At 42.0% G+C, this 26825-nt stretch overlaps 1 protein-coding gene across 1 annotated transcript in view; it reads left to right on the forward strand.

Annotated features, from left to right (window-relative positions):
- SLIT3 (slit guidance ligand 3) overlaps nucleotides 1–26825 on the forward strand; it is a 464100-nt gene that overhangs the window by 420652 nt on the left and 16623 nt on the right. The window contains exons 28-32 of the mRNA XM_065734486.1: nucleotides 1868–2007; nucleotides 14227–14320; nucleotides 18765–18902; nucleotides 25099–25339; nucleotides 25926–26056. Of these exons, the coding sequence (XP_065590558.1) occupies nucleotides 1868–2007; nucleotides 14227–14320; nucleotides 18765–18902; nucleotides 25099–25339; nucleotides 25926–26056 (744 nt within the window). The remainder of the gene's footprint in view (nucleotides 1–1867; nucleotides 2008–14226; nucleotides 14321–18764; nucleotides 18903–25098; nucleotides 25340–25925; nucleotides 26057–26825) is intronic.

Here is a 26825-nt window from a genome sequence, read left to right on the forward strand (position 1 = left end):
GATGCTGTGCCAGCTTTTCCTTCTTATCTGCCTCCTGTGATCCTCAGCATCATTGCAGGGTCATCAAGGAGATATTTTCTTAGCAATAGTGAGGTAGAGATGAGAAAAGAAAATATTTCTTGGGTTTTTGTGTCCTGAGTTGGATTGATTTGAGCAGTTTGGATTTGGTTATTCATGGTAAGGACTTTCAAACTCTCATGACCTGCGAATGGTCACCACAGATCTGAAGGAGGGTAACTGCTGGCATGTGACCTATTTGCCTGTCCTCTACCCCTCTAAGAAGTCTTAACTGTTGTTGTTGGTCGTTGCTCAAGGCACATTCTCTTCCCTCTTTACTTCCTCTTTGTTAATCCCTTAGTTTCTGAGGTTGCCCAGAATCTAGCCCCATCCTCAGGGTCCAACCTGTCATCTCCCAAATGAGAAGTGCAGCACTTTGTACCATCCCTTCCCAGGAGTTCATGGTATGCAGGAGGAAGAGAAGCAAATAAAATGCTGAGAACAACCAGCCCAATAGTGCTGCAGGTTCCCTTCACAGATTGTAAGGGCCTCCTGTCTGTCCTAGGCACTCCCCAGCTCTACTCTACTGAAACTCACTACAGCAGGATAACTGCCCCACGTCTGCTGTATCCATCCGAGCTGAAAAAGTACCCTGAAGTTGACTCTGCCCTAGAAACTCTCCTGGTTTCAGGAAGCAGTGGCTGGCAATTAGTGTGGCTGCTCTGATGCTTTCTGTTTTTCATCCTCATCAATCAGCAGTGTTTTACATTTGTTCAGCTCCTTTTCTGCCACCAGAACTCACATGGGAGAGGAAACGAACGGCCGAGTGGATGTATAGTTTGGACTGGGACTCGAAGCAGCCCTTCCGTTCTGCATACATGCTTTCTGTGACTAGAGAACTGCAATACTGACACTTCAAATATCATTCCTGGCTTCCTAGAAGCTACTGAAATGGCTGGAACACTTAACATATGTTTTTAGACCCCCTTTTAGGAAACTGTGGCCACCATCTCTTCCTCACTTACAGTTTAAAATACAAAGGTTCTCTTAGCAACCATAACTTTTAGGACTGGAAAGGAAACTGAGATTGAAATAAAAATAATTCTTCAATCACTTAGTTTCTTACACTACTCCAGGGACCATACGTCACAGTTTGGTGAGATAAAATATCCAGTACAATTATTCCTCAACAGTGTCCACATACTCACAGAACCACTACTAGCTGTGCCATTGTTTGTGTTTAGCTTTAGTTAAATCATCTAGACATCATCAGTTCTTCTACAAATAGATGTTGGAGGAGCTGTGCAAGTACTGAAACCTTATTGCACTCATAAAAACAACCATTCCCAAACATTTCTTGTTTGGATAAGTGACAAAATGGTAATGAGAAGAAAATGTTCATGTCTGTAAATTCAGTTCAAGATGTTCTCCTTTAAAGAAGGAAAACCATCTAAAAGCTGTCAAGTTGCCCTTTGATTATGCAGTCCTCAATAAGTAAATATCCACATACTCACAAAATCATTAGCAGAGAAGCCAAGGAATGGAATACTGTGATGAGTGTTCACTCTTCTGCCTTGGAGCCGCTTCCTTCAGTTCTAGGGTTATCAACAAAGAAAGCAATGGGAAACACAACAAAGGCCATATACTGCTGATGCTTTTATGTCTCATGTAAATAATTACATGACCCCATGAACCATGAGATTTCATCCTTCCCCAGACACATAGGGTTAAAGTGTTATGTGCTTCACAGCAGAAGTGAATTTGGGTCCAGTAGCTCTCTTGTATGTATTTTAATTTCATTTTCATTCCCATAACCTCCTGCCCCTTCAGATCCATGCTGACTTTTATTAATTTTTGTCTTTCTCCCAAGCTGTTCTTGCCTCCTTGGCTATGAGGGGGAGAGGTGTGAAATAAACCCAGATGACTGCGAAGATAATGACTGTGAGAATAACTCTACATGTGTGGATGGGATCAACAACTACGTCTGTCTCTGTCCTCCTAATTACACAGGTAAGAAAGATCCACAATTAAAGAATGAGAATCCACGAGGAGTCTGCAGTGCTGAAGGAGGAGGGTCTTGCTGCACGTTTACTTTGTCACAAATGCATAATTAACAACAAAAATTTAGTCCCATTTCAAAGCTCCTTGTATATCTTATTGATGAATGACTGAAAAGTTGTCAGTTCTACCAGTATTGCAACACTTGTGCTCACACACACAGCCAAATTATTGATTCTTCATTGTAAAATACACTTAAAAACACTGAACTTTTAAGTGTCGGTGAAAGGTTTACTTCTTCACACACACATTCAGTACATGTATTTCAAAATTATTCCCAGTACTGAACTGAGACTGATACACATCTGAAATAAATCTTGAAAAATTAAAATGGCTCCAGTTTAAATTATAGTCATTTTTTGGGCATAGCTTTCACCTGAGAGCTCAAAGGCACATATTAAATAAGTTAAGCCTGATAATTTGCTATTTAATTTTATTATCTCCATTTCACAAGCAAAGAGGCAAAGACGAAGAAACCACAGGTTCACTTATATTTTTAAGAGCACGCCTGTGGCAGTCAGCCCAGCTCAGCAGATGTGCAGTCACTCGCTAAGCTCATGGTGACAGAAGTTGGTAAGTTAGAAATGGAATGACTATTTCCATTGCCCATGTTGCATTTCAGAGAAGTTCCTTCCTAAAACGTCTGCGAGGGCAGAAACCTTCCTAACTGCAATCTAAAAATGCTTTTTCTCAAATCATTACTGGAGTATACCACTGACTCATTCAAACTGTTAGCACGACCTTCCTGGCTCAGCGTGGAGTGGTAAGGAAACACCTGCAGTGGTTCCTAATTCCATCCTTTGAAATGGGTTTATTACCTTCTAAGCATGGAGAAGTAATGAAGGACTTTGTGTACACTGGAATATATTGCATGTCAAGGGATTTAATGAGGATCAAGCTTGAGTGTCTGAATGAGGTGGGGTAGGGGAAAGCTTCTAGAATTTCCAAACTTAAAATACTTTTGTGGCTGATACAAAGGAGACCCATGTAAATCTTTAGCTGAGAAAAGCCTTATGACTTGCATGTACATTTATTGGAGTTCGAAAATGATTTTTCTGCCAAAAAATGGAAAACTTCAGCTTAGCAGAGTAAAGAGTTTTGCCTATAAGCATGTTGAGCCAATTGTGCTTGCTTGTGCACTATTTATGTGAGCTATTCTTGGGTGGTTTCAAACAAAATTCTATACAAGGAGGCAGAGCCTTTACATTTACAAGAGGAAATATATTTGCCAAGCCAAGAAAAGATATATCTAGTAAGGAACTAAATCCACTATATATGCAAATGCTATTTCCTTTTCACAGGCTTATTGCAGATTATTTTGGTTATTGCAGAGAAGAAAAGCAGGAAAGAACTAGATTGGGATTTCTTCTCGAATAGCAATCTGGCTGCAGGCCAGAGAACTCACATGATACTTAAGAATCTGTTTTGAAATATTTTGAGTCAACTTCCAGCTTATTTTTTTACCTGCATATTGTCTATGCTTCTTTGGGGGAGTTTGTTGAATACATGTGTGTTGTAACACTGCACACTAGCTCCCAGTCTTGCATGTAGTGTACACACAATTGTATCTACCACGCAGTAATGATTTGCTGTCGGAATACAGGCAATAGCTTTGGCTGCAGTTGAAACAGATTCAGTGAAGAAGAGCAGGCAATAATTCTGGAATAATGTCACCTAGATAGCAAAGTGAAGAACGGCTGCAAAAATGGGAGGGCTGCTTAAGTTAGAAATCTGAAGAGTTTACAATAGTTCATGTTTGTTAAAAATAGGAAGAGTTTAGTGAACTGTGATAAAAGAATTACCTTAACCTGCTTCACCTCCTTTTTGGAGATGGATATTCCATTGAACCTGACCAGCCAATTGGAAGGACTCGCTGTAGTGCAGCTGGCTGGGCTGAAATATCCCTTAGAGATACACTTGGGCCTCACTGAGCAGAAAGGCAGGGAACAGCATAAAGTAGCTGCAAGAACTGAAAGCATCAGCCAAACAAACGTTACATACAAGCCAAGTGAATCTGAGCCACGATTTTGAGGGTTCTTTAAGAGTTGAGTCCAGACACAAGAAATTGAACATCCTCTGAAGTTGCTTAATTGAATGAACAGCAGCTAAAGAAACTTCATGGGAGCAAACAGGCAAATTGTGAAGATGCACTTTTAAAGGGCTTGTGTGTGTGACCTGCAAAGAGAAGGATCTATAAGCATAGGGTTTGACTGGAGCTTCCTGTTACATCGGGGACATCTCTGTGAATATTCTTTACAAATAAACCGTGATGTAATGAAACAATATCTGAAGACAGTAAGGCAGTATCTTTAAAGTGGAAAACAAAACAAAACAAAACAAAAGCAGGTGCTGACATCTGTAATGTTGTGTTTGAATATACTAAGAATGGTGAATGCTAACATTTCAGGTAGAACATGGATCACTGGGGGAGTCAGGGATACTTATTGCTGTGCTCATAACTGCATTCAGCTCTCTGCCTTCCTCTCGGGTGCTGACTCTGCTAACCAGTCAGTTAGCAGACTGTGTGCTTCAGAGCTGCCAAGTGCATGGATTTTATCTGTATTTAGATGTACAAAGAAAGAAAAATGGAGGATACTTTCAAAGGCAAAAGTAGCTTTTGTGTGAAGTAGTCTGGGGTGCAGTGAACTCGCAGTGCCATGCTATGCCAACAGGGACAGTGGCACCCATAGGTAAGGTGAATCCAGTAAGACAGGAAAGTGCAGGAATATCTCTTTTTTTGTTGAGACCAACTATTCACTAGGAGCAAGCTGGGAGATGAGAAAGAGGATTAGAAATGATGCATAAAAACCATTGGGAGGTTGAGAATTGGTCTTGAATATCTCAAGAAAAGTCTTATTTGGCTTAAGAGAGTACTCAGAGCAAGATTTTGTGTACTTTACAAATGCCTATGTTGAAAACAGAAATTTCTCTGAAAGAGTGCATGGCTGGGTTTTGTGGCTGAACAAATCCAGACCATACAATTTTATCCAAAAGATGTGAATTCTAAGTACAACGTGGATTCCTCACCAGATGCAATAGTTTATTACAAATTAAATTAAGAATGGTCTAAATGACACTGAAGTTCAAACTAGATGTTTCTATTGTGATAATCTGTGATGTTTTCAAGTAGCCTTCAGTCTGTTTGCTGTGGATCCTCGGCTATTTCAGATTCTTCTTTTCTTGGCTGTACAGAGAGGCAGTGTCCATTAGCATTGCATAATAGGTAATCTGAATCCCTCATCACTCTTATGTCTTGGCTGCTGTAATACTTCTAAGACTGTAACCGTACTACAGAATTCTGCAAGAATGAAATAAATGCACTTTGTAATATAAAGAATGGTGTGGATACCTGGAGGAAGAAGATCCAAGAGTTCTTGTGTTATTCTCTAAGAATTACTTGTGATCTCCCCTGACTCATTTGATTAATGGATAAATGATAATAGTAAATCTTATGTTCCTAAGTGAAAAACAAATTAAAAACGCATGTGTTGGAGATGTTAGCTATTGACAGATGGACAGTATCTGTGGTTTGTTTTTTTCCATACCTTAGTATTTTTCTGCTTTATCTTCTGTCTTTCAATTTTGACTTTTTGTAGCCTTTTTAGGAAAGAATATCCCAAATATTGATGCATATATTTTTCCTTCATTGGTTTTAATAATGAAGGCCAGAAATCTTTCTTCAATTAATAGCTTTTTGCAATGTTTTCCTTTAAAATTCTTTGTCAATTTTTTCCCCACACAAAATAGGTTGTAGATGAAAAATGACCAATTTGGTAAGTGACTGCTGAAGGAAGGAATTTCCCACACTCCAGCTCCATTTCACTTTCATTTAATAATGACATATATATATTTATGAGTAACCTTTTTCCTAGTTCCTTTCCATCTAATAACTAATACAATGTGCAAATACAAACAGATTGTATGAAATAGGAAAATGTAAATTAAAGAGAACAAAATAAAGAGGGGAAAGTAGGCAGATAGCTGATTGCCATTCTAAGAAAGATTCTCTGGCAGAAAAGGAGACTTGATTCTCCTTAATCAAACCTTTGCTTGAAGTACTTTTCCTTACTGTTCTTCCACATTTTCCATGTTGTGTGCATTTACATGGCTGAAACAACACTCATGCTGTGTAGCAGAGTACTGACGGCCTTTGCCTGCCATTTTGTAGCATGTTTTTTCAACTTCTTATTTTATTTCTGAAGCTAAATTAAAAACATGTACTTCCTCCAGGATAATCACAGCCCAAGTCTAGCCAGCTCTAGAGCTTGAGCACTTCATCAGCATTTTTACAACCTGGTCTGACCACTTGATGGACTTACAGCTTTGTAGTCTTTCCTCTCCAAAAATGAAAATGTACAGGAGCATTAGAAGAGGAAGCTATGAATTAGAAACCCTGATCTTTTTTTTTTTGGGGGGGGAGGGGGTGGGGGGTGGGGTTCTAGTATTTGTCCATATTTCCATCATCGTGCCATTCTCTTTAATGTTATTCATTATCCAGATTTCTTAACTTACCTTATCTTTCTGAATCTGCAGCTTTAATATTACCTGTCTCCAACGACTATAAGCACCATCTCCCTTGCTTTTTGTTTAGCAATGCAGACAAAATTGATACCATTTTTCCTTTCCATTCCCTTTTCTTTTTCTTTTTGTCACAGACAATCTCAAGGAACTTCACTGATTTGTTTGTATCTATAGACCCAAATATATAATTTTATACCTCCAAAAAGAGGTCCTTTCTTCACTCTCATTATTGTCTGTGCTCTCACTTGAAGAAGTATTCAAACCTACGTGAAGGACTTTCTATGCCAAACATATGCTGCATCCTTTGAGTTCGTTTATGTTTTACTTGGTACTTCACTTAGTCTTATTTGTGATTGCTGTGGCTTCTGCTTCCTCCTGTCTGCCAGATGCAGAAATATGTAGGTCTCACACAATAAATAAAACAGTAAATAGATCCATTTTTTGCTAAGAATCCTAAAAAGCCTCACCTCTTTGTTCTAAAACCTAACAAAAAATAAAAAAAAATCACTGTCTTCTAATACAGAGAATAGAGTTGTTTTTTTTCTGAAATCTACAGCATCCCATGGAGGGGACGAAAAAAGCATGTTTTAAAATAGTTTCTTTCCCTGGGAAAAAATGCAAGTAGTTTGTATCACAGGGAAAAAAAAATCTCAAAAACAAAGCTAGAAACTATTTCTGGATTTATGTGTTTGGAAGACAAGACTAAGATGTATTTTACCTTAGGGGACCTTGCGGTGTGCTGTGGTAGATGGTATCTGAGATTTTTGCAGCTATGCTACTTTTAGACAGAACACTATTTGCTGTTAGTGATTATGGTCTCTTTTTCTGGCATATCTGATTGTGGTCATGTTGCACAGCCAAAGCCAAGCACTTAGTCAAGCCAAATGACTCTGGAAGAAAGAAGTTTTGTGGGTGACTTGCGGCTGACACTCGTTGCTGGAGCTCTCCAGCTTGTTCCCCTTAGCTTAGCACTGTGAGGCTGGTTGGAAACAATCCCTGAGACAGGCACTGATGGCAGCCGAATTGTGCCGAAGTGAAACCTTGTACTGTAGGTTGGTTTTGCCCCTTGCATGTTTTTAAGTACGTGTTGGACATAAGAGCAGGAAGTGTTTAGATAGCATGGTTCAGCCCTGTGGTTCTGCAGGGACCGAGACTGCCTGATAAATACTGAAAGCCTTGAACAAGCATCTAACAATTGGTCTCTTTTAAAATTTTGGACCTTTAGCCATATTTCCTTGAGACAAACAGAAAATTATGGTCAAAGCTTGGCGCATTTTTTTTCTGACTTGAAGGAATTCTGCCTTACATGGAAGTTTCTCAGCTGTAGTTACTTGGCAGCTGTAAAGTGTGTTTGCTTACTATGCAAAAAATGAAATAGCGCCTACATTTCCCGCATGTATAACCATAAAAGAGAAGACCTGGAAGATCTGGATGTTCTCCCTCCTTGGAGATATTAAAAAGCCATCTCGACCTGGTCCTGAGTAGGTGGCCCTGTGTGAGCAAGGAGTTGGACCAGATGAACCTAGAGATGCCTTTCAGCCTCGGCTACTCTGTGTTTCATAGCTTTGTTCAAAAGCATACACCTACCTCCAGTGTTGCCTTATTAAACGAGAACCTTGTCACTGCTGTCAGGCTGAACCCCCCTGTATTGTGACTGAAGAGTACACAGCAGTGCTGCAGCTTTTGCAGTTGCTCTCTTGTCACACTGGAGCTCTCAACTCCAAGATTTCTACTGGCCAGATTCCCTTTTGTAAAATGTAGTAGTTCATGTTTTAGGATGTAGATGTACTGTAGAATTTCTTTGTTCACCAGGACCTTGGTATATCTCTTAAGAAAATGTAATTTCAGCTTCCCATATATTCAGTTATCCATATACTTAGCTACTGCTGTCGTAAAGGATTGATGCTGTGATCACTCTCAAATGGGAGTCATGATTCATGAAATCCAATTTGTGAAGAAACACATAAGAGGATTAGAAGTTAACCATGAGCCCACGACTTACCTGCTTCCCTGAAGGTGGTGCATGCTGTGCAGTTAATGCAGCTGGCAGGTAGTTGGGGTATTCAGCACTCTGGTGCTGTGAAGGTGGCCATGTTAGCATTGCCAGTAGAAAATTAGGAAATCTTTCTGCACGTAAAGTATTTTTCAAAGATCTCCGTGTTCAAAAATCTCTTCTGAAGGATCACCTGCAGTTAGATGTCTGTTTGGTGAGCCTCTTAGAGTTCAGATTAGAAACCCACAGAAAAAAAAGTGTGACTTCAGCATCTCTGTATCTTAACGCTGATTAGTTAGAGCAGGACTTGATTAACTGGAGAAAGTATTGTTAGTTCTCTAGCCAGACCTTGCTATTTAATCAGTTATCCTTTTGTTTAATCTGAAGATTAGAGGCAGTTGCTTCTCCATTCTGAACCAAGCCATTTTCTTGGGAGTCTGAATGTTGAGTCTAACTTGTAGCTATCATTTAATAGGCCAAAACTTTGTATGTGAAAACTCAGAAATGAGTTTTTAACGCATTAGCACTGAGTTAAAAGCATAAACTCAGTGTTACTTTTTTGCCACGTAAGTACTGTTGGGCAGTGTTCATCAAGCCAGAGCAAACTCCATTGTTAATAATCCATACAGAAAACTGTGTTACAATGGATTGCACGGAATTTCTTTCATGTTTAACATGCTATTGGTGTCTAACATGGCAGCTGAGTGCATTTGCTGGATTTTGACAGCATTTCTCTTTTCCTCATTGCAAGTTTAAACAGTTTGGAAGTAAAAAATCTGATTTTTATTTTCTAAGATGAGCTTCAAATCTTTTTCATCAAATATCAACAACATTCCTGACTTAGTTATTTTCTTGGCAACATCACTACTAGTTTATTGGAGGGACATCCTGTGTCTGGTCCACCCAACCATTTCTAGATTCTGTGTTCTCCTGAAGTTTCCAGTTGGCACTGACTTCTTTTTAATAACTAAAAAGAGAGAAGGGGAATAGAAAAATGCAAAAAAACATTTCTTCCGATATAAGTTATTAGATATCAAATGAGTAATCTCTTATGAGAATAACAGTTCAGTGTTTTTTATTACCAGTAAAGGGAAGAGTTCTATTTCAATTCACCTGGCAAAGTTCAGAGAATTGCAACATACTATTTAACCACTCAAATACAGATCGTCTTCCTGTGCAAGCTGGAAAAGTTTGCTTTGTGGGTAAGGGCCAGGTTTTCTCCATCATTCCTTTGCAGCAAGTTCTTTCCATCTCTTGAGTAACATTGTGAAATTCTCAACAGTATTTTTGCTTTTAGTCCTCTAGGCCCTGCATAAGCTTCTCTCACATGACAGTAAGAATATTTGCTATATTGCTTTATCAATTATTTCTTGAATATCAAGAATGACAGAACAAAGGCTGATCCAATTGACTGGAAAACAAAAGGAAATCATAGAACTCATCAGTTGCAAATTGGTGGATTAGATACTCTTGTGAGAACTGTAGTTTTACTTAAAGAAGTAAAATACTATGACCATCCAAATCTCTTTTAGTCATTAAGGAGAATAGTGTAACTTGGATCCTAGTTTTAAAAGTCTAATGTGGCATGAAATGAATAGTTCTCTTGACATCTCAGAATGGAAAAAAAGGGGAAAAAAAAGATGATTATTAAACTTTGTGTTAAAGTCTTCTTTATTGCTCTATTGTTGCCTTGGCTTCGTTCTGAGACATGTGGAAGGCTGCAGAAAAGCCTAAGCATGTTTCTTGGCAGCTCTTCATAAGCAGTAAGCCCTGTGAAAAGTGAATATGGAAAGCCCCATGAAATTCAGGATTTCACTGAAAAAATAAGAACAGGGAAATGTTGTGTGAGTTAATAAACGTTTTGTTGTGGCTTTTTAAGAAAGCAGTGATCAGTGCTGGTGAAGGATACATGGGAATTAGTTTCAAAGGGGCAAAATACCTTTTCTATTATATGAGGGGGTCTGGAACAGCAGCAATGGGAGAGCCACCTGTCAGTGCTCCTCCTGTCAGTACTATTTGGTTGTGATCTGAAAGCTGCATGTTTGTGGCAGATCACACTACTTCATCTGTCTAATGCTTGATTGTTCAAAACAAGCCCTAATTACCAGCACATCACCACTGGACTTAAGAAGTTTGAAGTGTTCACACAGCTGATGCTGTGCCTGTCTTTATAAAGATACTCTCTTCATTACCATGCTTCATTACCTACAGACCACGGAACATTACTGAGCTCCCACCTCCAGCTTCTAGGAAAAGTAAAACCTGATGGCAAAAGTGCCATATTCTTAACCTGCCCTTCTCTGGGGTGCACTGTTAGAGTGCCAAACACTTAGGCTTTGAGGAAGGGTGTGAGAGTGCCTTGATGAAACAAAAAGCTTCTCCAGGGGTAAAAAAATTCACTTAACTGATTAGAAGAGAAACGTGTTTTTTGTTTTCCTGTCTTTTATATAAGCACTTTAGAAATGCTTGTGTATCCAGATCAGAGCTCTGATTTGAGAATACAGAGAAAAGAGGAAGATGGGAAGATTTACCACATTTAGGAAAGCGTTATACTGAAATTTCTTTTGTTTTAGCATTGTCAAATACCTTCCACAAATTGAATTAATGCTGCTAGAATTTTGCCTATGATTATTGTCCAGTTAATTTTCAGATTCACATGGCTATCCAGTGAGAAACTTGAACAAGACCTTTAATTTCTGCACAGAGAAGCAGTCCTGTGTCACTCCAGCAAAAGGAGATCATCCAATCTTTCCTCTGATGCTGGCACTGAAGTGGCCAATGAATAGTGCACTCTCAGGTCTGATGGCAAATTTTTTGGCCCAGTTATTTTCTGAGCAAGTGAAATAGGAGGAAGTTTTTTGTAGCTGGTGCCTTGGATTTTGATTTCAGAAAATGCTTTATTTTCTTGGCGTGTTTTCTGCAACGTCTAGTGAACTTTGTTGGAGTCTGAAATAATGTATCTAGAATTTTCTTCCTGAGTTGATGCTGCTCTAGTTGCAAGGCATTCCCAAATGAGCTCTTTAATGAGTGATAGATGGGAAAAATAACAGGAAGAGTCCTTAAACTTTCCAAGTTTTGCGTGAACAATGATAAATTTTTTGGATGCAGTGTTTGGTACCAAGCCTGGAATTCTCCTAAATTGTGATAGTGTAGCCTTCAGAATGACACGGTGAGTCATAATATTTGACATTTGGGGAGATTTTTACTGGATCTCTAAGCACTTGTCAAGGCTGTTGAGAAGAATACTTTAAGAAGAGTTATTATTTCCTTTGAGAGTTTATGAAACTGTTCATATTTTTTTAAAAGCCCATTTCCTCTTCTTCAAAGCAAAAAGAGAAATAGAAATGTGAAAAGTCTGTACTGAAGACTTTCAGTGAAAGGATGGTTGAAGGAATCTCTCCACACTGTGTTCGCTTAATAAATGGTCTTCCGAAAATATTTGCAGCTTTAGATCATTGCATGCTTTTAATGTCACCAGCCAGTTGCACTTTGTTCGTGTTTATTTTCGCTTAAGATTTGTAGTGCACTGCTAAGGGACATGAGATATACCAAGAAGACAAACTGGCAATTGTCCAGACATTGCCGCAAGTTCTGACCAGCTCATGTTCGTGTCTCCTCAAAGGCCAAGGCAGTCACTTTGGCTCTTGGTATCTGGGAGGGTTTGTGGGCTGTGAGTTTTGGGATTGCTAAGTAAACAGACCTACCTCCAGTCCTTCTGCCTCAAAAATGTGTTAATGACCCTCCTCAATGGAGGCAATGTTCATACTGGTAAGAACTGAACATCCCTAGTTGCTTTTGAGGAGTAACAAAGTACAGTGGCAAACCTCAAGTTCAGGGAATGAACTGTTTCCCTGGTTCTCATGGACTTGCAGTATTCAATTTTATTGGCATGTCCCCTTTCTCGATGACATTTGCTCACGTTTGGTCCAGGACTGTTAAAAGACTGGGATTCCCTGGCTCCAAATGGATTGTCTTACAACTGTTTTTACAAACAACAAACTCTGCCTGTTGAGGATTGCCACGTGAGACTTCTTCTTGTGTTGCCCACCCCAACCCACTAAAAGTCATGAGGGTTCATATGGCACATGAACGCAGTGGTTACACTGGTAATCACCTCTTCTGCCTTCAGGGCTTGCATTCCTGCTCCTCTCGTTCGTTTTTGCTTGACAACTCCCAAAAGCAGATGTATGTTCCTGTTTGAAATTAAGGTTTTTGAGTCATTTTGCAAATTTCATTGTTCTTCTATTCTCATATGAAAAGCCAAATGAAATCTTGTGTACCAACGTTGTAGTATTATAGTGTATGGAGGCTGGATATGTGGGAGAAATGACCTGAACAGGGGAGCTGAAGATGTTAGCAGCTTAACCTGTACCTGTAACTACCAGAGTCCTTTTCAAAATTGTGCTCCCAGAAATCCCTGCCAGATCACAAGATGGATAAAGGTGGTTCTGATTCACATTTTCCATCTGAATTTTGATCTAGGTGGTTCTCTTGGGTTGTATTGTCATGTATTTCTCTGTAGCCACTACATTTAGACATGCAGTTACTGTTGATAATGGACATTATTCTAAGGCAGATAGAGCTGCAGCTTCATGACAGTACTGCTGAAACATTGCCAGCTCACCGGTGCCACACATGCTATCTTTTCTCCCACACTATCCACATGACCTGTTGTTCATACAATGACATGTATCATGTACAGGCACGCAAAATATGCTTAACCTTGAAACCCTGCAGATGTGGTCTTCTGATAGAGCTGCATGGGGGATTTTGGGACTATAGTTTTAAGGGTTTCTGTGTTGAAAGTACCTGACCTTTGCTTCTTCTGAAAGGCTTTGGGAGATGAGGGGTATGTTTCTGTTGGTTTCTTGGGAAGCCAAACATTTCTGTAGTCTTTGGCTGGATCTCAAATCCTGGGGTACTGGAGTGTGACCTAATAATTTAGGACTCAGAGAAGGGGGTGTTTAAATAAACTATCTGTTTTTGAACATTCTATTAATAATTAAAATTTAAACAAACCCAGGGAGGTGCCTGGCATGCAACACACAGTACCTAGAAACAGCTGAGCTGAGCTTACATGTGGTTTTTTTCTCTAAAAAGACATCATCTCCTGTGAGCACAATAGAGCTAGTGCTTTTCTTATAAATAGTGAACGTTTTATAATTATATGCAGTCATAAACCTGGTTCCTATTATTGAGTCACATAGGTTTGGGGGAGGGTTTGTGAGTTGTCATTCTTTTCCAGAATGATGTCTAATCAGCCTCTTTGCCAGAGTTGTGACTGTGGCTAATATGCTTTGGTGTGAAAATGTCACAGTCTAATGAGTAACTTCATTTTTGTGTCACTTTCTTCCTTTGATGTAAGAGGTCAAGAACTGACCATTCAATCATTAGCCTGTCTCCAAGCGGGGCTTTTATGTCAATGCTTTTTATAGCAATCTTTCAGATTTGAATGATATAAGCAGTACAGTCATTATAGGTCAGAGGAACCCAATTTAATGAAGTCTCTTAGGACCTCACAAGTAGTATTGTCACTCCCTGCTGAACTGCTGAGCTGCCTCCATTTAGGGAGATTTGCCATCGCTGAACATCATGGTCGAAGCTCTTCGGGATTCTTCAAATTGTGTTACAGCTTTATTGCTTTTCTTTTGCTGTAGGTGAGCTGTGTGATGAGGTGATTAACCACTGCATTCCTGAGCTAAATCCATGCCAACATGAGTCCAAATGTGTTCCACTTGATAAAGGATCCAGGTGAGCATGTGTAATATTGGTCTTCACACACTGGGTAGATCTGTTGGCTTTGAGTACTGGGAATGACACTGCCTGCTTCGCTGTTTTAAATGCCAGCCTATCACCTGGCGATTTGCAGTTTGGGCTGTTTCAAGAGGTACATGGTAGCAGCATTCATTGCTTCTGAAGAAGGAATTTCAGAACAATTTAGCAAATAGCTAGACTTCTCAGTTGACTGTCTGCACAGAAAGCTTGTAGAGGAAAGATCTTTGAATCAAAATAGTAAGAAAGGAGAACAAATTCAAGAGGTCTTAGTGCAGCTGTGAGCTGTGTTCTGCACTTTCCACTAAGGCTGTTTTCACAGCCACAGTGCTCTCCCAGATACTCTCTGTTTCTCTCTGGGGGGGAAGGCTGGGGTTTTAGCAGGGGACACCTTCACCTAACGCACCCAGTACATTTGGGTGGAGGCAGTAGCACTCTTTGGGGTTCCTGGTAACCACAGCTTTGGTCAGATTAAGTCCTGTGAAGCATGTCAGAATAATGGGCACTAAGACAGACACAGAGCATTTCAGAATAGGTAAAAGGAAGTGAAAAAAAAATGTAGTGGTTCAGGCTATCTGAAGGGCAGCTGAATCTGTGCTAGACAGTCAGTCAGTACAGCTCAAGCCCTGCTTTCAGATTAAAAGTATCCAGATAGAAATGGTTCCAACTCTCAAGGAATGATTAGGATGATACACAGGAACTGGAAGAATTGGTGTGTGCTGATACACAGATAGTCCATAGAATTTTTTATAGCTTCCATACATAGTTAACACAGTAGCTAGATCATATTAAGGGCAAAGGCTTGTAACTCAGATTTTCTCATATCAATGGATATATGTAAGGATGGAAACAATTGTGGTCCTTAATGGTTTACCCTTTCTGGAAGCATTTTTTTACTTGCCACCCAAATGCTTTTAGTAAATAAGATAGTTTTGCTTGTTTGCTAAAGAAGTATCCTTCACAGCAGGGCCCTTAAGGCTTGGGAGGAGCCTAAATAATCATACTCATAAGTATCGTCTACTACTGTTTGTTGTGTTTTTCTTCCCACTATTGTTGAGTTATTCTTCCTACTGTTCAGGGAATGCTAAACAAAATTTCTTTCCTTGTTCTATCCCATTTTGCTTTTTCACAAGCCAGATTTGAAAGGAGAGGGAGCCTTTCCAGCCTTGCAAGTAGACTTATCCCAGTGCTGCTTTATTTTTTGCATGCCTTAGTTGCACCAAACCATTCAGAAACAGCTGAGAGCACTCAGCAGCTGTTGCAGCAACATGTGGTTGCTGCTGAGTGTCATTCAAAACAACAAGCTCTGGTCCTGTGCTGTCACCAATCCCTTGAGCAGTTTGATCCTCTGACCCATGATGTGCCATAGATTTAGTGTGTAATGGGGCAGTGTGAAGCTGCATGCAGAATGACTCAGGCTCATGCGTCAGTCCTCTGCTTTGCTTTCAGAGCAGGTTCAGCTTGTCCCTGAGCATCCACTGGGCCCTCTGAGTCCTGGGCATGCTGTGGCACACAGCAGTGAAGGATGTCACTGCAGCAGAGACTCCAGGCTGTCTGTCTGTCCTCCCTTCAGCTCTAGTCAGCCTGCAAATCTGCAGAGGAAGGAAAAGATGATAAAGTGAGAAAAAATAGGAAGCCAAGTTATATATTCATATGGGGAGGAAAATTCCATTGTGGCCTTGCAATAGAAGCTATGAATCACCACTTTAATACAATAGACATTGAGTGCATGCAGATGCAAACCCCTCGGGATAGGCCAACATTTTGAACACCATGAGACATGTTTTTAGGCTCTCAGACACTGGGAATGTTGCCATCACTACAAGGCTGTAGCAGAAAACAGGATTTCAGTTGTTCTGGTGTCAGATGGTCACTGGGAAATGAGATAAATGGTCTAATCACATAGATTGCCCTCTTAGCAGGACTTTAGTATGAACATTTCTTTGCCTTCATCTTTACTGCATCCTACTTTTTGTGATACACAATCACTTGGCTGTGCTGCATGGGAGAGGGAAGGAGCCAAGTTGCCATTATTCCCTGAGGACAAGACCTTGAGTTTCTAGAAGGATGCTGGGTGAGGTGCTCCATGACTGCTTCTCAGTTCCATGTGCCAGGCACACATTTTTTGGTAGCTTCAGCCCAGAAGTAGCACCCTCAGAGCTCAGAGATGATGGATCAAAAAGAGATTTCATGTTTCTAAAGGGAAAGCCAAGCTTGGAAGCAAACTGGACTATTCCAGTGTGTGTTCAGCTGCACAAAGCTCTTTGCTTTTTAAGCTAATGTTGCAGGTGGCTTTCCTCACTTCAGCCTTCGTGTATTTACTGTGCTGTTAGCAGAGGTGCTTTCTGTATGCCAAATGAAAAATAAATAAATAAATAAATAACAAAATATTTAACACAATGAAAAGACTTCTGAAGAAATAACTTCAAGAAAGGAGCATGTTTTTCCATTCACTATAGTGATGTCGGAGCACGGTATAAATATACTTTATTTTTCTAAAGCTTGGAATTATTACCTGACAGCTTAAAATGCTGATTTAATGCAGCCCTGCAGAGAAAAGTGGTGGTTCTGTCATTACTGAGATAGCCAATACACATCATAAAATTGATGCATGGCAGCCCCGAATAAGGCACTGCACATCGTTCATTATTGCATCACTTTATATTAGGACTGCGGGGATCAATAAAAAGCAACAGGATTAAATGCTGCCAGTTCACCCCCTTCCACCCAAAGTCTTTTGACTGACATTGTTTGCTTGCAGGTGTGACTGAAACGTTGCCAAAAAGGGCTGCGCACTTCTTATAGTTTGGTGAAGGAACACTTTTTACTTTTTCCTCTGTACTGTCATCTCTGTTATGTTAATCATAGCATTCCCTGAGCCACTGGGGTGCAACAAGGCGATTCAGACGAGCAGAGCTGGAACATCAACCATCCTGTGTCTGCAGAGGGTTGTGGTGGGGGCCTCCCCCAGAGGAAGGGTGGAAAAGGAAAGCCTGTGCATCTACACAGCGTTATCCTTCTGTAGCCTGTGTGTTAATAGGCTCTGCCTTCTTTCGTCATTTTTTAGCATCATTATGGGCAACATGGAGTCTGGGGGTCACATTCTTCTCAGTGCTGGAGCTGTGGCAGCCATTCATCAGTCATTGCCCCACGCAGAGGGAGTGGCTGCAGCCAGAACACGCCACTCGGAACCAACTTCCGCACAATGACTGCTGCCTGGAAAGTGGAAGCATCTTTTTCCTTGGCAGCTCCCACATGTCCAGCTCCTCTGAAGAGGTTTTCCATGAGGAGCTTCAACTCTGCCAGGCTGCCAGCAGGAAGGAAGAGCAGAAGGGCAGCAGAATAGATCAGTGGCACAGTGGTTTATCTACTGGTGCCACCTCCCTTGATTCTGTGATTCCAGCTCACAGTCACAAGCACACAGATCTAAACATGGGGCTCTGGCAAGAGCACAGACCTCTTTTTTATTGGTGAAATCCAGCTCTTCCCATGTTTTGGTTTAAGTGATATGCCTTTTGTTTTCCAGATGTGCAGTAAAATCCAGCTGAGAGGAGTGAAATGTGCTTTGTGAACAAAAATACGTTCATGACTAAATACTGTCTTCACCGTAGACTCAAGAATAGGCTGTTCAGCCATCCCAAAAAGTCTGTTCCAACTCAGAGACTTTGGGATGCATTTAATACTGTCAGGTTATAAATATCTGCAAGGCTTATAACAGAAATAGTGACATGACCTTCATGTAACAAACCTGATCTTAAAAGAAATGCTCCTGAGAATGGCATTGCCCCATAAGTGGCAGGTATGTGCCTTGCCTGAGTGTCCCCATTGTAAAGAGCATGCTTTAAAGATAGCAGCTGAAGCAACATTTACTGTGCCATGCAAACGGATGGTGGACAGGTGGGGAGCTCACAACGGATGGTCTTCTCCATTTGCTCAGTTGCATGGTTTGCTTGCAGACTGCTTCCATTAGGGAGGTGGAAGCTCACTGTACTCTGTGTAGTTGCACAGAGCCAACCTCAAACAGCAGTGCAGAGACAGGCAGAACGGTTCTGCACTGTCATGGCATCAGAGATATCTCAGCAAGTGCCCTTGAACATAGAGTCTGTAAGGTTAGGGGAGACATTGTCATCTTTAACACCATAGGGAGAACACTGTTCCATCACCCTTCTCCACAGACTTTGCTGAGAAAAAGCTGTAGTATGGTATTGCTTTGCTTGGTTGGAATATAAGCAGATTGCAGAACCTCAAATGCAGACAGATGGGAAGCACCTGAGCGTTTCTGATGGCAGGAATTGTGCTTGATGCTTCCAGGAATAATAGCTAACACCTTTCTATCTCAAATCAGATTGGTGCTCTGTTGCCTGAGTGTGCTGCTGTTGTAATGTTGAAACAAGCTATTAACAGCAATCTTCTTGTATTGCAGATGTGAGTGCTTGCCTGGTTACAGTGGCAAACACTGTGAAATAGATGACGATGACTGTGTGGGCCATAAGTGTCGCCATGGAGCTGTCTGCGTAGATGCAGTCAATGGCTACACCTGCGTCTGTCCTCAGGGCTTCAGGTACGTGAGAGGCACCTCCTCCTCCACACTGCCTCTTCTGTACATGATATTGAGGTGCTACCCTTAATTGCATTCATCCTCAGAGCTGATCAGCCTCTACACTTGGTACTGATGTGTCATTCCTGTGTGAATAGCCAGCCTGATGCTTCCTGTCCTGTAGCTGAAATAGATCTTAAGGAGTTAACCGAATAGACAGCATTTGCTTTGCAAACAGCAGTTTGCCTTTTGTGCAGTGCTGTGTCAGTTTGCCTGCCTGACTGCCCCAGCCTTTCCTGGTAAAGCAGTAAGTAATGCAATCACATAAAGGATATGGAGATAAGTTTTGCACATGTGAGAGAGAGCAAAGGGTAATAAAATTATATATATGAACCCTCAAACCTGGCTGCGAGAAAATAAGATTCTGAAGATGTTGTGGCAGTATCTCTGTGCCTGCTGGGGGACAGGCTCAGTACAATTTAGGCTGTGAATTTCCAGTCTCTGACTCTGACAGCTGCCAATAAATCTGACTCCTGGAAATCTCACTGGCTGTCACAGATAAGTGTGCTGCTCCAAATGGATTCACTGATCATTGCCTGAGGCTGGATACTGATTTCCTTCCAGCTAAACTTTTCCTGTGTTTGAAATACACACACAAGACAAAGAGGAATACCTGAAAAGATCAGTCTTGACAAAGCAGAAATTACGTGAACACTTATAACTCCTTTATTCTGCCTTGTATCTGCAACTGTCCTCATTCTTCTTGCTTTCATCCTCTCTGGGTGTTTTTTCCCTTATCAGCAAACATTTTTATTGCAAAGTAGACAGACTTTTCTGAATAGGTACTGATACATAACATGCTGTCAACCCATGGATACATAGAATCAGGCTTATTATTTGTAGGATACCAGAAATCCTTTGAATTTCAAGTTCCTATCTTTTTCAGTATGTTTCATCTGCTTTGATGGCCTTAGGGATCTTGCAAGTTGGTAACTGGTGAGGATAACAAGAGCATATCCCACAGTGGAATTGTAAATGTTCAGTGTTATCTAATTGTTAAGAGAGCTGAGAAATGTGATTGCTAAGCCATATCAGGAGTCAAGGGTAGCTCAATCCTGTCATCAGATAGCACTGTCTGGGAGACGTGTGCTGCAGGTCATGTCAGTTCTAGGCAGTGATGAAAAGGAGGTATTTGGGCAAGACAGTACCACAGTGCTTGGTAGAGGTGTGTTAAGTCAGGACACAGCTGAGGGATAGGTGGTAGTCTGGTCTAGGTCCCTTCGTGCATCCCACGTGGCTCTTCTGGCAGCTTGGGTTGGCTGTTCTCAGAGCAGGGACTTCAGGAGCAGGATCTGGAGCAACACAACTCTCTCAAATGAGGAGTTTTCATTCCACTAAAGTACTCCAAGAAGCAGCAACATCTTTCTCCACAAAGCTCCCAAACTCTTCTACTAGCTTAGACAGCACTTCATAGCCCAGGGTAGACTTGTGTGAGAAAGGTAACCCCACTGCCTTACAACTGCAGAGCCAGGAATGACTTGAGGTATCATGTTTGCTTTCCTTTTGTGACACCCCTCCATGGCATCTCTCTACATTTCCTGTGCAAGATGCAGGGGAGTGAGGGTATTTCAGGAAGAAAGCATCACAGTGGGCAGTAACAGCATCCGTCTGTCAAGGCAGAGAGCGATCTGGGGCCCCTAAAGTTCCCATGCAGAACAGTTCCTGCTCGTTTGATTTCATGTTTAAAATTCTGCTAGCAAAATATGATCTGCTCATTATTCTTCCCATGACTCTGGCCTTTTGTGCTTTGAAGGCCTGCTGCTCTGAAAGGGTTTCTGATGTGTTTTTTTTTTTTTCCTTTCAAGATTGCAATTGCAAAGATGGTGATTGACAGAGTTCAGACTTCTGATGGCTCAGGGTTACAGACTCGGCTGCTCACAGTGTGCCTCAGGTGCTGTGCTGTGCTGCAAGGAGATAACATTGCAATACCACCAGTGTTGGTGAGGAGAGAATACAAGGGGATGGTCTGTAGAAAGGAGCTAGGAGACCTATGGTTATGATTAATAGAGTTGGGTGGCTAAATTTCAAGAGTCATTTCCCAGCAGTGAGTTTACACAGTGACCTCCTCCCAGTTTTCTGGAGCCTATGCTGTAGTCATAAATGCATAGACCTCTAGCAATTTTATGGTTGTTGCTATGCTGTACATCAAAGCCACTTGCAGTCACCCAGTAATAAGGTTGTTGAAACTTAACATCCTCGTACAGCTGAACAAATGGCACTCCGGTAATTCTTAGCAGTGGAGCGCCTCATATGCACAGTTACACACCTCCAAATACAGCCCCAAAAAGGAGGAGCACCATCATGGACACACTTGCTTTTCCATTTTGGCATTTGCTATTCACTGTTCATTTGCAGCTGTGCTCCATATTTTATCACTCAGTGACCATTTGCAATCACATAATGCATTTTCTTCCTGCAAAGTTTTCTGTTTCCTGTACAGTTTGCTTACCTCCCATAGATGAAAACGTGTTCAAGAATTTGTGACCCCATTGGATAGAAGCTGACTTACCCAAGCTTCCCTCTAGCAATCAGCCTCACAGTGCTGCTGTCCCGATAGATGTTGCAGTGGTAGGGAATCACATGTTAATGCTGCTGAGCTTGATGTAAAGCACTGTTCCTCCATTGTGTAAATGCTCCTGAGCTCCCCACTGGGACAGTTTGCTGCAAGAAACTCGACTGTGATTATTTAAATAAAAGAGATGGTACCAGGCAGGGGGGAGCAGGCCAAGCTATGCCAGCTAAGCTGTGCTCCACATTCCTCTGCTACAGAAATAAGTTGTATTAATGATTTATAAAACTATTTTTAATATTTAAAATAGAAAAGGCCTTGACAGACACTTGTTCACTTGTTACCAATGTAATGTCTGGATCCCAGCAGCAGGACCAGCCACACTTGTGGAGCCACCCACTGAAAGGGTTTCAGGGCAAGGAAGGGCTGCAGAAGAGCTGTATGGGGAGTCTGGGAAATCTTTCAGAGCAGCACCAAGCACAGACACGCTGGCTTCTTGCAACATTTGCTTTCTGTTAGCGGGGGCTGTTGCGGGCTGCATGTATTTTTCATTATTATTATTTTTAACTTCCATGAAATCAGAGTTATAAACACTGTCTTTCCTTCTGCTTTCCAGTTGTCTCTCACAGACAAAACAAAGCAATTGGCATTAGGCAGAGCAAACCTAATGGGCTGGCTTAGCAGGGCTCCTTCCTGCTAGTTGTCCGTAGAACAAATTGCACTTGACATCAGGTCAGCCGTGGCAGTCATTGTGGGGTCAGCCCTTGTTTGTTCCCATTGTCGGACCTCTGACATGTTTGCCATCTAGATGCTAAGCTCTGTGCTAGGAAGAGAGATCACACACTTAATGAAACCAGGCTTCGGACAGGGAAGTGCTCCACTCAGCCCACGTCAGTGCTTGACTGGCAATGCGGATGCAGCACGGATGCTCTGAGCACTGTGCTCATCAGCTCTGTCTGGGTCTGGTTGCCAGGCTGGTAGGCAACCACTGCTGTAAATAGCTTAAATTGGCAGGATTTGCTTTCTCCCTATCTGTCTTCCCCTGAGGTTGTTGCTATTTTCTCGTGTTCCCTCATTTTCTTGGACAGGGGGATCCAAGCCACGTCTTGGTGAGGTGTGCCATGCCCCATGGCACAGCACTGCCTCCAGGAGCAGGGACCTGTGGGGTTCTGCCAAGCAGCTGCAGCACACCATCGGGAAGGGAAAGTCTCTTAGTCTGTAGCTAGTTTGTAGTTCAGGTGTGTTCAGAAAGAAATGTTCACAAGAACAGATTTGCTTTGAGAACTGTGTCAGACAGAGCAAAGAGAACCATTTCTCACATGCAGTTATTCTCCCAAGCCATTCTGCCTTTCCTGTTCCCATTTCCTTTGCTGCCTACAGCAGGCTGAACTCTGTACTGACCCCTCTACCTCTCCAAATACTCCTTGGAGCAAAGTGAATGGGGTTTATTGATTGCCAACTGTCTTGCCTGCCAGACTACCCTTCTGAGATACGTTTGTCTAGATTAATAGATTGGCTTTTCTCTATGCAGGAATATGCTTTTCTGATAGCGGATATTTACTGCTGACTGTGGTTTGGTATTTTGTTTGGTTTTTTTTTCCCATTTCTTTGCTGAAAGCATTGGCAATTTGTGACTGAGCCCACTCACAGCTCCAAGCATCACCCAGGCAGGGGGTAGGCAGAGTAAGTGCACTGGATTTGGTGCAGTTCAGAATTTATCCCATCTGTATTTCATTGTGCACTTCTCTCTCTTTCTTATGTATGATACAAAGAGAGTTCCCTAGAGGCAGACCAGAGGGCAGCACGGGCTGTGAGAACAGGGGCAGGGAAAGGGTTGGGCATGTATGCCACGCCAACAAATTGTTCGGATAGGGCCATGGTACTCTGCAAAACTTACATCAGAAAATATAAAAAGGAAAGCAGCCATCTCCAGTTCCTTGTGTTTCAGAAGCAGCAGGTCCTATGGCTGTGCAAGATAGCTGCTCCGTTTGCTATTCTTGCACAGAGTATTGGTACTATGTACTGCGGGATTATGGCTTAGGTGTCTGTTCTAATAGTATCTAGGAAGGTTGCCTAGAAATTCACAGAGCCTCCACACCTCACCTGCTTTACTGGAGAGCAGTGAGGTTTTTGGCACCTTTTGCTTTGTTTTTCTAAGAGCGCTATTATTCCACAAAGTGCTCCCTTGAACGGCAGGAAATTCCTAGTGGGACAAGTGGGATTTCAGTGCTCCAAGACTGAGCTGAGGGGTTATTCACTGCAGGAATGTGTCTGCCACAATCCTCCCCTGGAAAGCAGCCGGTCCCAGTGCTGCGGAGCGCAGAGCTGAGCCCGCAGCCGCCCCGCACCGCCCCCCAGCACCGCCCGACGCGCTCTCCCTGCTCCCCAGGCAGCGATTTTTCATCGTCTTGTTGTCTGCACGTTTTCAAGCAGTCACAGAACTCAATGCGAAGATTTTATGTTCTCTCAACAATACAAATTGAATTTGTTGGCTTTGGAAGGTGCCTTGTAAGGAGAAAAGTCAGGCTGCCCCACGAGCCCAGGGCGTGCTGCGTGCTGCCAGCCCAGTGGCTGTACTAGGCAGAGGTTCCCCATTTACTTTTTGCAGTTCAGTCTGATGCATGATATCACTGTGAAAGATGACTGCAGCTTTTTACATTTTTTCCCTTTTCCCTGCTCCTGCTGATGTCAATATTTAACTGCAGTTGAGTCATTCCAGTCTATTGTAGAAAGCAAATAACCTGTGAAGTGTGCAGCCTGGGGACTGAGCCAGTGCTGCTCCTGGGAGTCTCGCAGCTCAGAAGCTACTATATGTGGGTTTGGCTTGTATCGTAATGATACAGCCTCTTGTATCATTAAGACCAAACCATAGCACTTTCCTCCAGGTCTGAATTCCTCTTATGTTCACAGGAGCTCAGACTGGGCACTTGGCTTTCCTACCTCCGACTCTGGGAGGTCCTTTCCTTTTCATTTTTCTGGTCTGCGACGTAGCCAACCACAAACTCAGCTAAAATAAAGTTAATAATCCCGCTGCTGTCAGAAACAGCCAATGTGGGGAAACTGCCCAGAGAGCAGCACAGTACTGGTGCCTCCAAGAACTATTAGCCATTGCCCATCTGTCGGTTATATGCTCTCTGACAGACAGTAAAGCAAGTGAGGAGACTGCAGGAAACACTAAAAATAGAGGATTTCCCTTTGTGTGCCACTTACACACCAGTGATAGACTCAAGTCACACAGCCCAGGACAGGGATTTTTGGCAGAGGAGTGCTGCACGTTTTGGATAGCAGGGAGAACAGGTGGGCTGAGCTTAGGTTTGGGTTTAAATAGCTCTGTTTTTGTGGGAACATCTGCACAGCACAGTGTGGTATGGAAGCTATTTGAGACAGACTGCTGTACCATGCAGAGCTAGATAACCAGTGCAAAGTGCAGAACGAATTGTTTTCAGTATTTGAATTGGCTCATACAAACCCAGCATGGGGATTTCTGTACAGCACCATGCTGTACAGCTCTCACACGGTAAAGCTGGCACATGGTAGCTGAATCTTGGAGCCATTATACCACAGTAATATTGCAGTGTCAGCATCTGAAAATGTTTTCTTCCATAGAAAAAGGTGGGATAAATGAGGCTGCTTTCTCTTTACGTTCTACAGTGGGCTGTTCTGCGAAACTCCTCCACCGATGGTTCTGCTTCAGACGAGCCCATGTGATAACTATGAGTGCCAGAATGGGGCCCAGTGCATTGTCGCACACCAGGAGCCCGTGTGCCGCTGTCTTGCTGGCTTCGCTGGGCAGAAGTGTGAGAAGCTCATCACAGTGAACTTTGTTGGGAAGGATTCCTATGTGGAGTTGCCATCAGCCAAAATTCGCCCTCAGGCAAACATTTCCCTCCAGGTACGTCATGCAGAATATCTGTTACCAGTGCTTTTCTGAGAAATAACCTATCTGCATCCACAAAGCCAGACAGATGAGGGCTGCTCTGTTTTCTCCTGACCCTTGAAATATCCCATTTGAATGCAGCAGGACTTGCTAATAACTTGAGTTGAGTGGATAACTCAACTAGTGTGGGGACAGGTCTTTCTTTCCTTCTTCAAATTCATAGAAAGTCTGTGATCAGATGAGCACTTGCTGAAATTCATTGCAATTGAAATTGATTTTCTAAAAGGCCGGTTCATTGAGAAATACTTTTGTTCATGTATCACCAGAAATACAGCTACAGTCATCGGCAGGGTTCAAATATATTGCAGTTTTCACCTGAGAAGTCCTGCTCATTTGAGACAAGGCAGCTGGCCAACATGTTTGAGTATGAACCCACTCACTGTCACCGAGACCTTTCTGTGTTTCATGGTTTCATTGTTGCTCATATATATGATTCACTATATCAATTTGAATTGAAAATATTTATGATTTTTAATATAGGTTTATTGTTTCCATTTTAATCGTTCTCAAGAAACCTTGCATGGTTGTTAATGTTTCACAGGTAGCAACAGACAAGGACAATGGCATCTTGTTATACAAAGGAGACAATGATCCTTTGGCTCTGGAGTTGTACCAAGGACATGTGAGACTCATCTATGACACACTGAATTCTCCACCTACCACAGTATACAGGTAAGTATCTAAGCTGTATGGGAACTGCTGAATCACGGCCTGAACCACTGATTGGCCACCTGAGGTGAGTACCGAGTCAGCCATGGGGGCACAGGTGAAGGTGATATACCTGTGTGAGTGGAAGGGGTGGAGCCTGGTTCCACCTCTCCCAAACCCCATTTAAGGGCTGACCACCACCAGGGAAGGATCTCTTCTTGGAGATCCCTCCCACATGGAGTCCTCTGCGAGCCTTGTCATCATAAAGGTGAGCCATCTTCTCTTTTGTATTATCTGTATACTGTTTATATAGAACTACTTAAAATATACCATCCTCTATACTATCCCCTTGTGGAGTACCATCATTGGGAGTTATTTACCTTACACTAAGCTTTACTAAGACGGTTTATTTCCCCCCCAAAAAAAAGATGGGAAGTCAGAATTTTTCTATGAAATAAGCTTGAAAGAAAAATTCTTTATTTTACATCACTATCTCTTTTATGTATGCAATTAGGTAAGAAAATCAGAATAAAGCCTTAGCTGGAGGCTGCATGGTTAAAAACCGTCTTCCGCACAGAGCCCTTTTAGGTTCATTGCAGTTCCTTTGCAGTGTGCATGCAGAAGAGGTGGATTTCTTAGTCTGCCTCATGCTCTAGGGAAGAGCATTCTATTAGTGCAAGCACATGGATGGCACTGAGACTGACCATGGCCTGCCCTGTGCTTCTGCTGAAAGGTTTTTTTGGTAAAGCTTCAGTCTTCCAGAACGTGATAGCTGAGCAGAATTTTCTTTAAG

The sequence above is a fragment of the Cyrtonyx montezumae genome, unplaced genomic scaffold (genome assembly GCF_038088225.1).
Source record: "Cyrtonyx montezumae isolate F1298 unplaced genomic scaffold, pur_monq_1.0 scaffold_18, whole genome shotgun sequence".
NCBI lineage: Eukaryota > Metazoa > Chordata > Aves > Galliformes > Odontophoridae > Cyrtonyx > Cyrtonyx montezumae.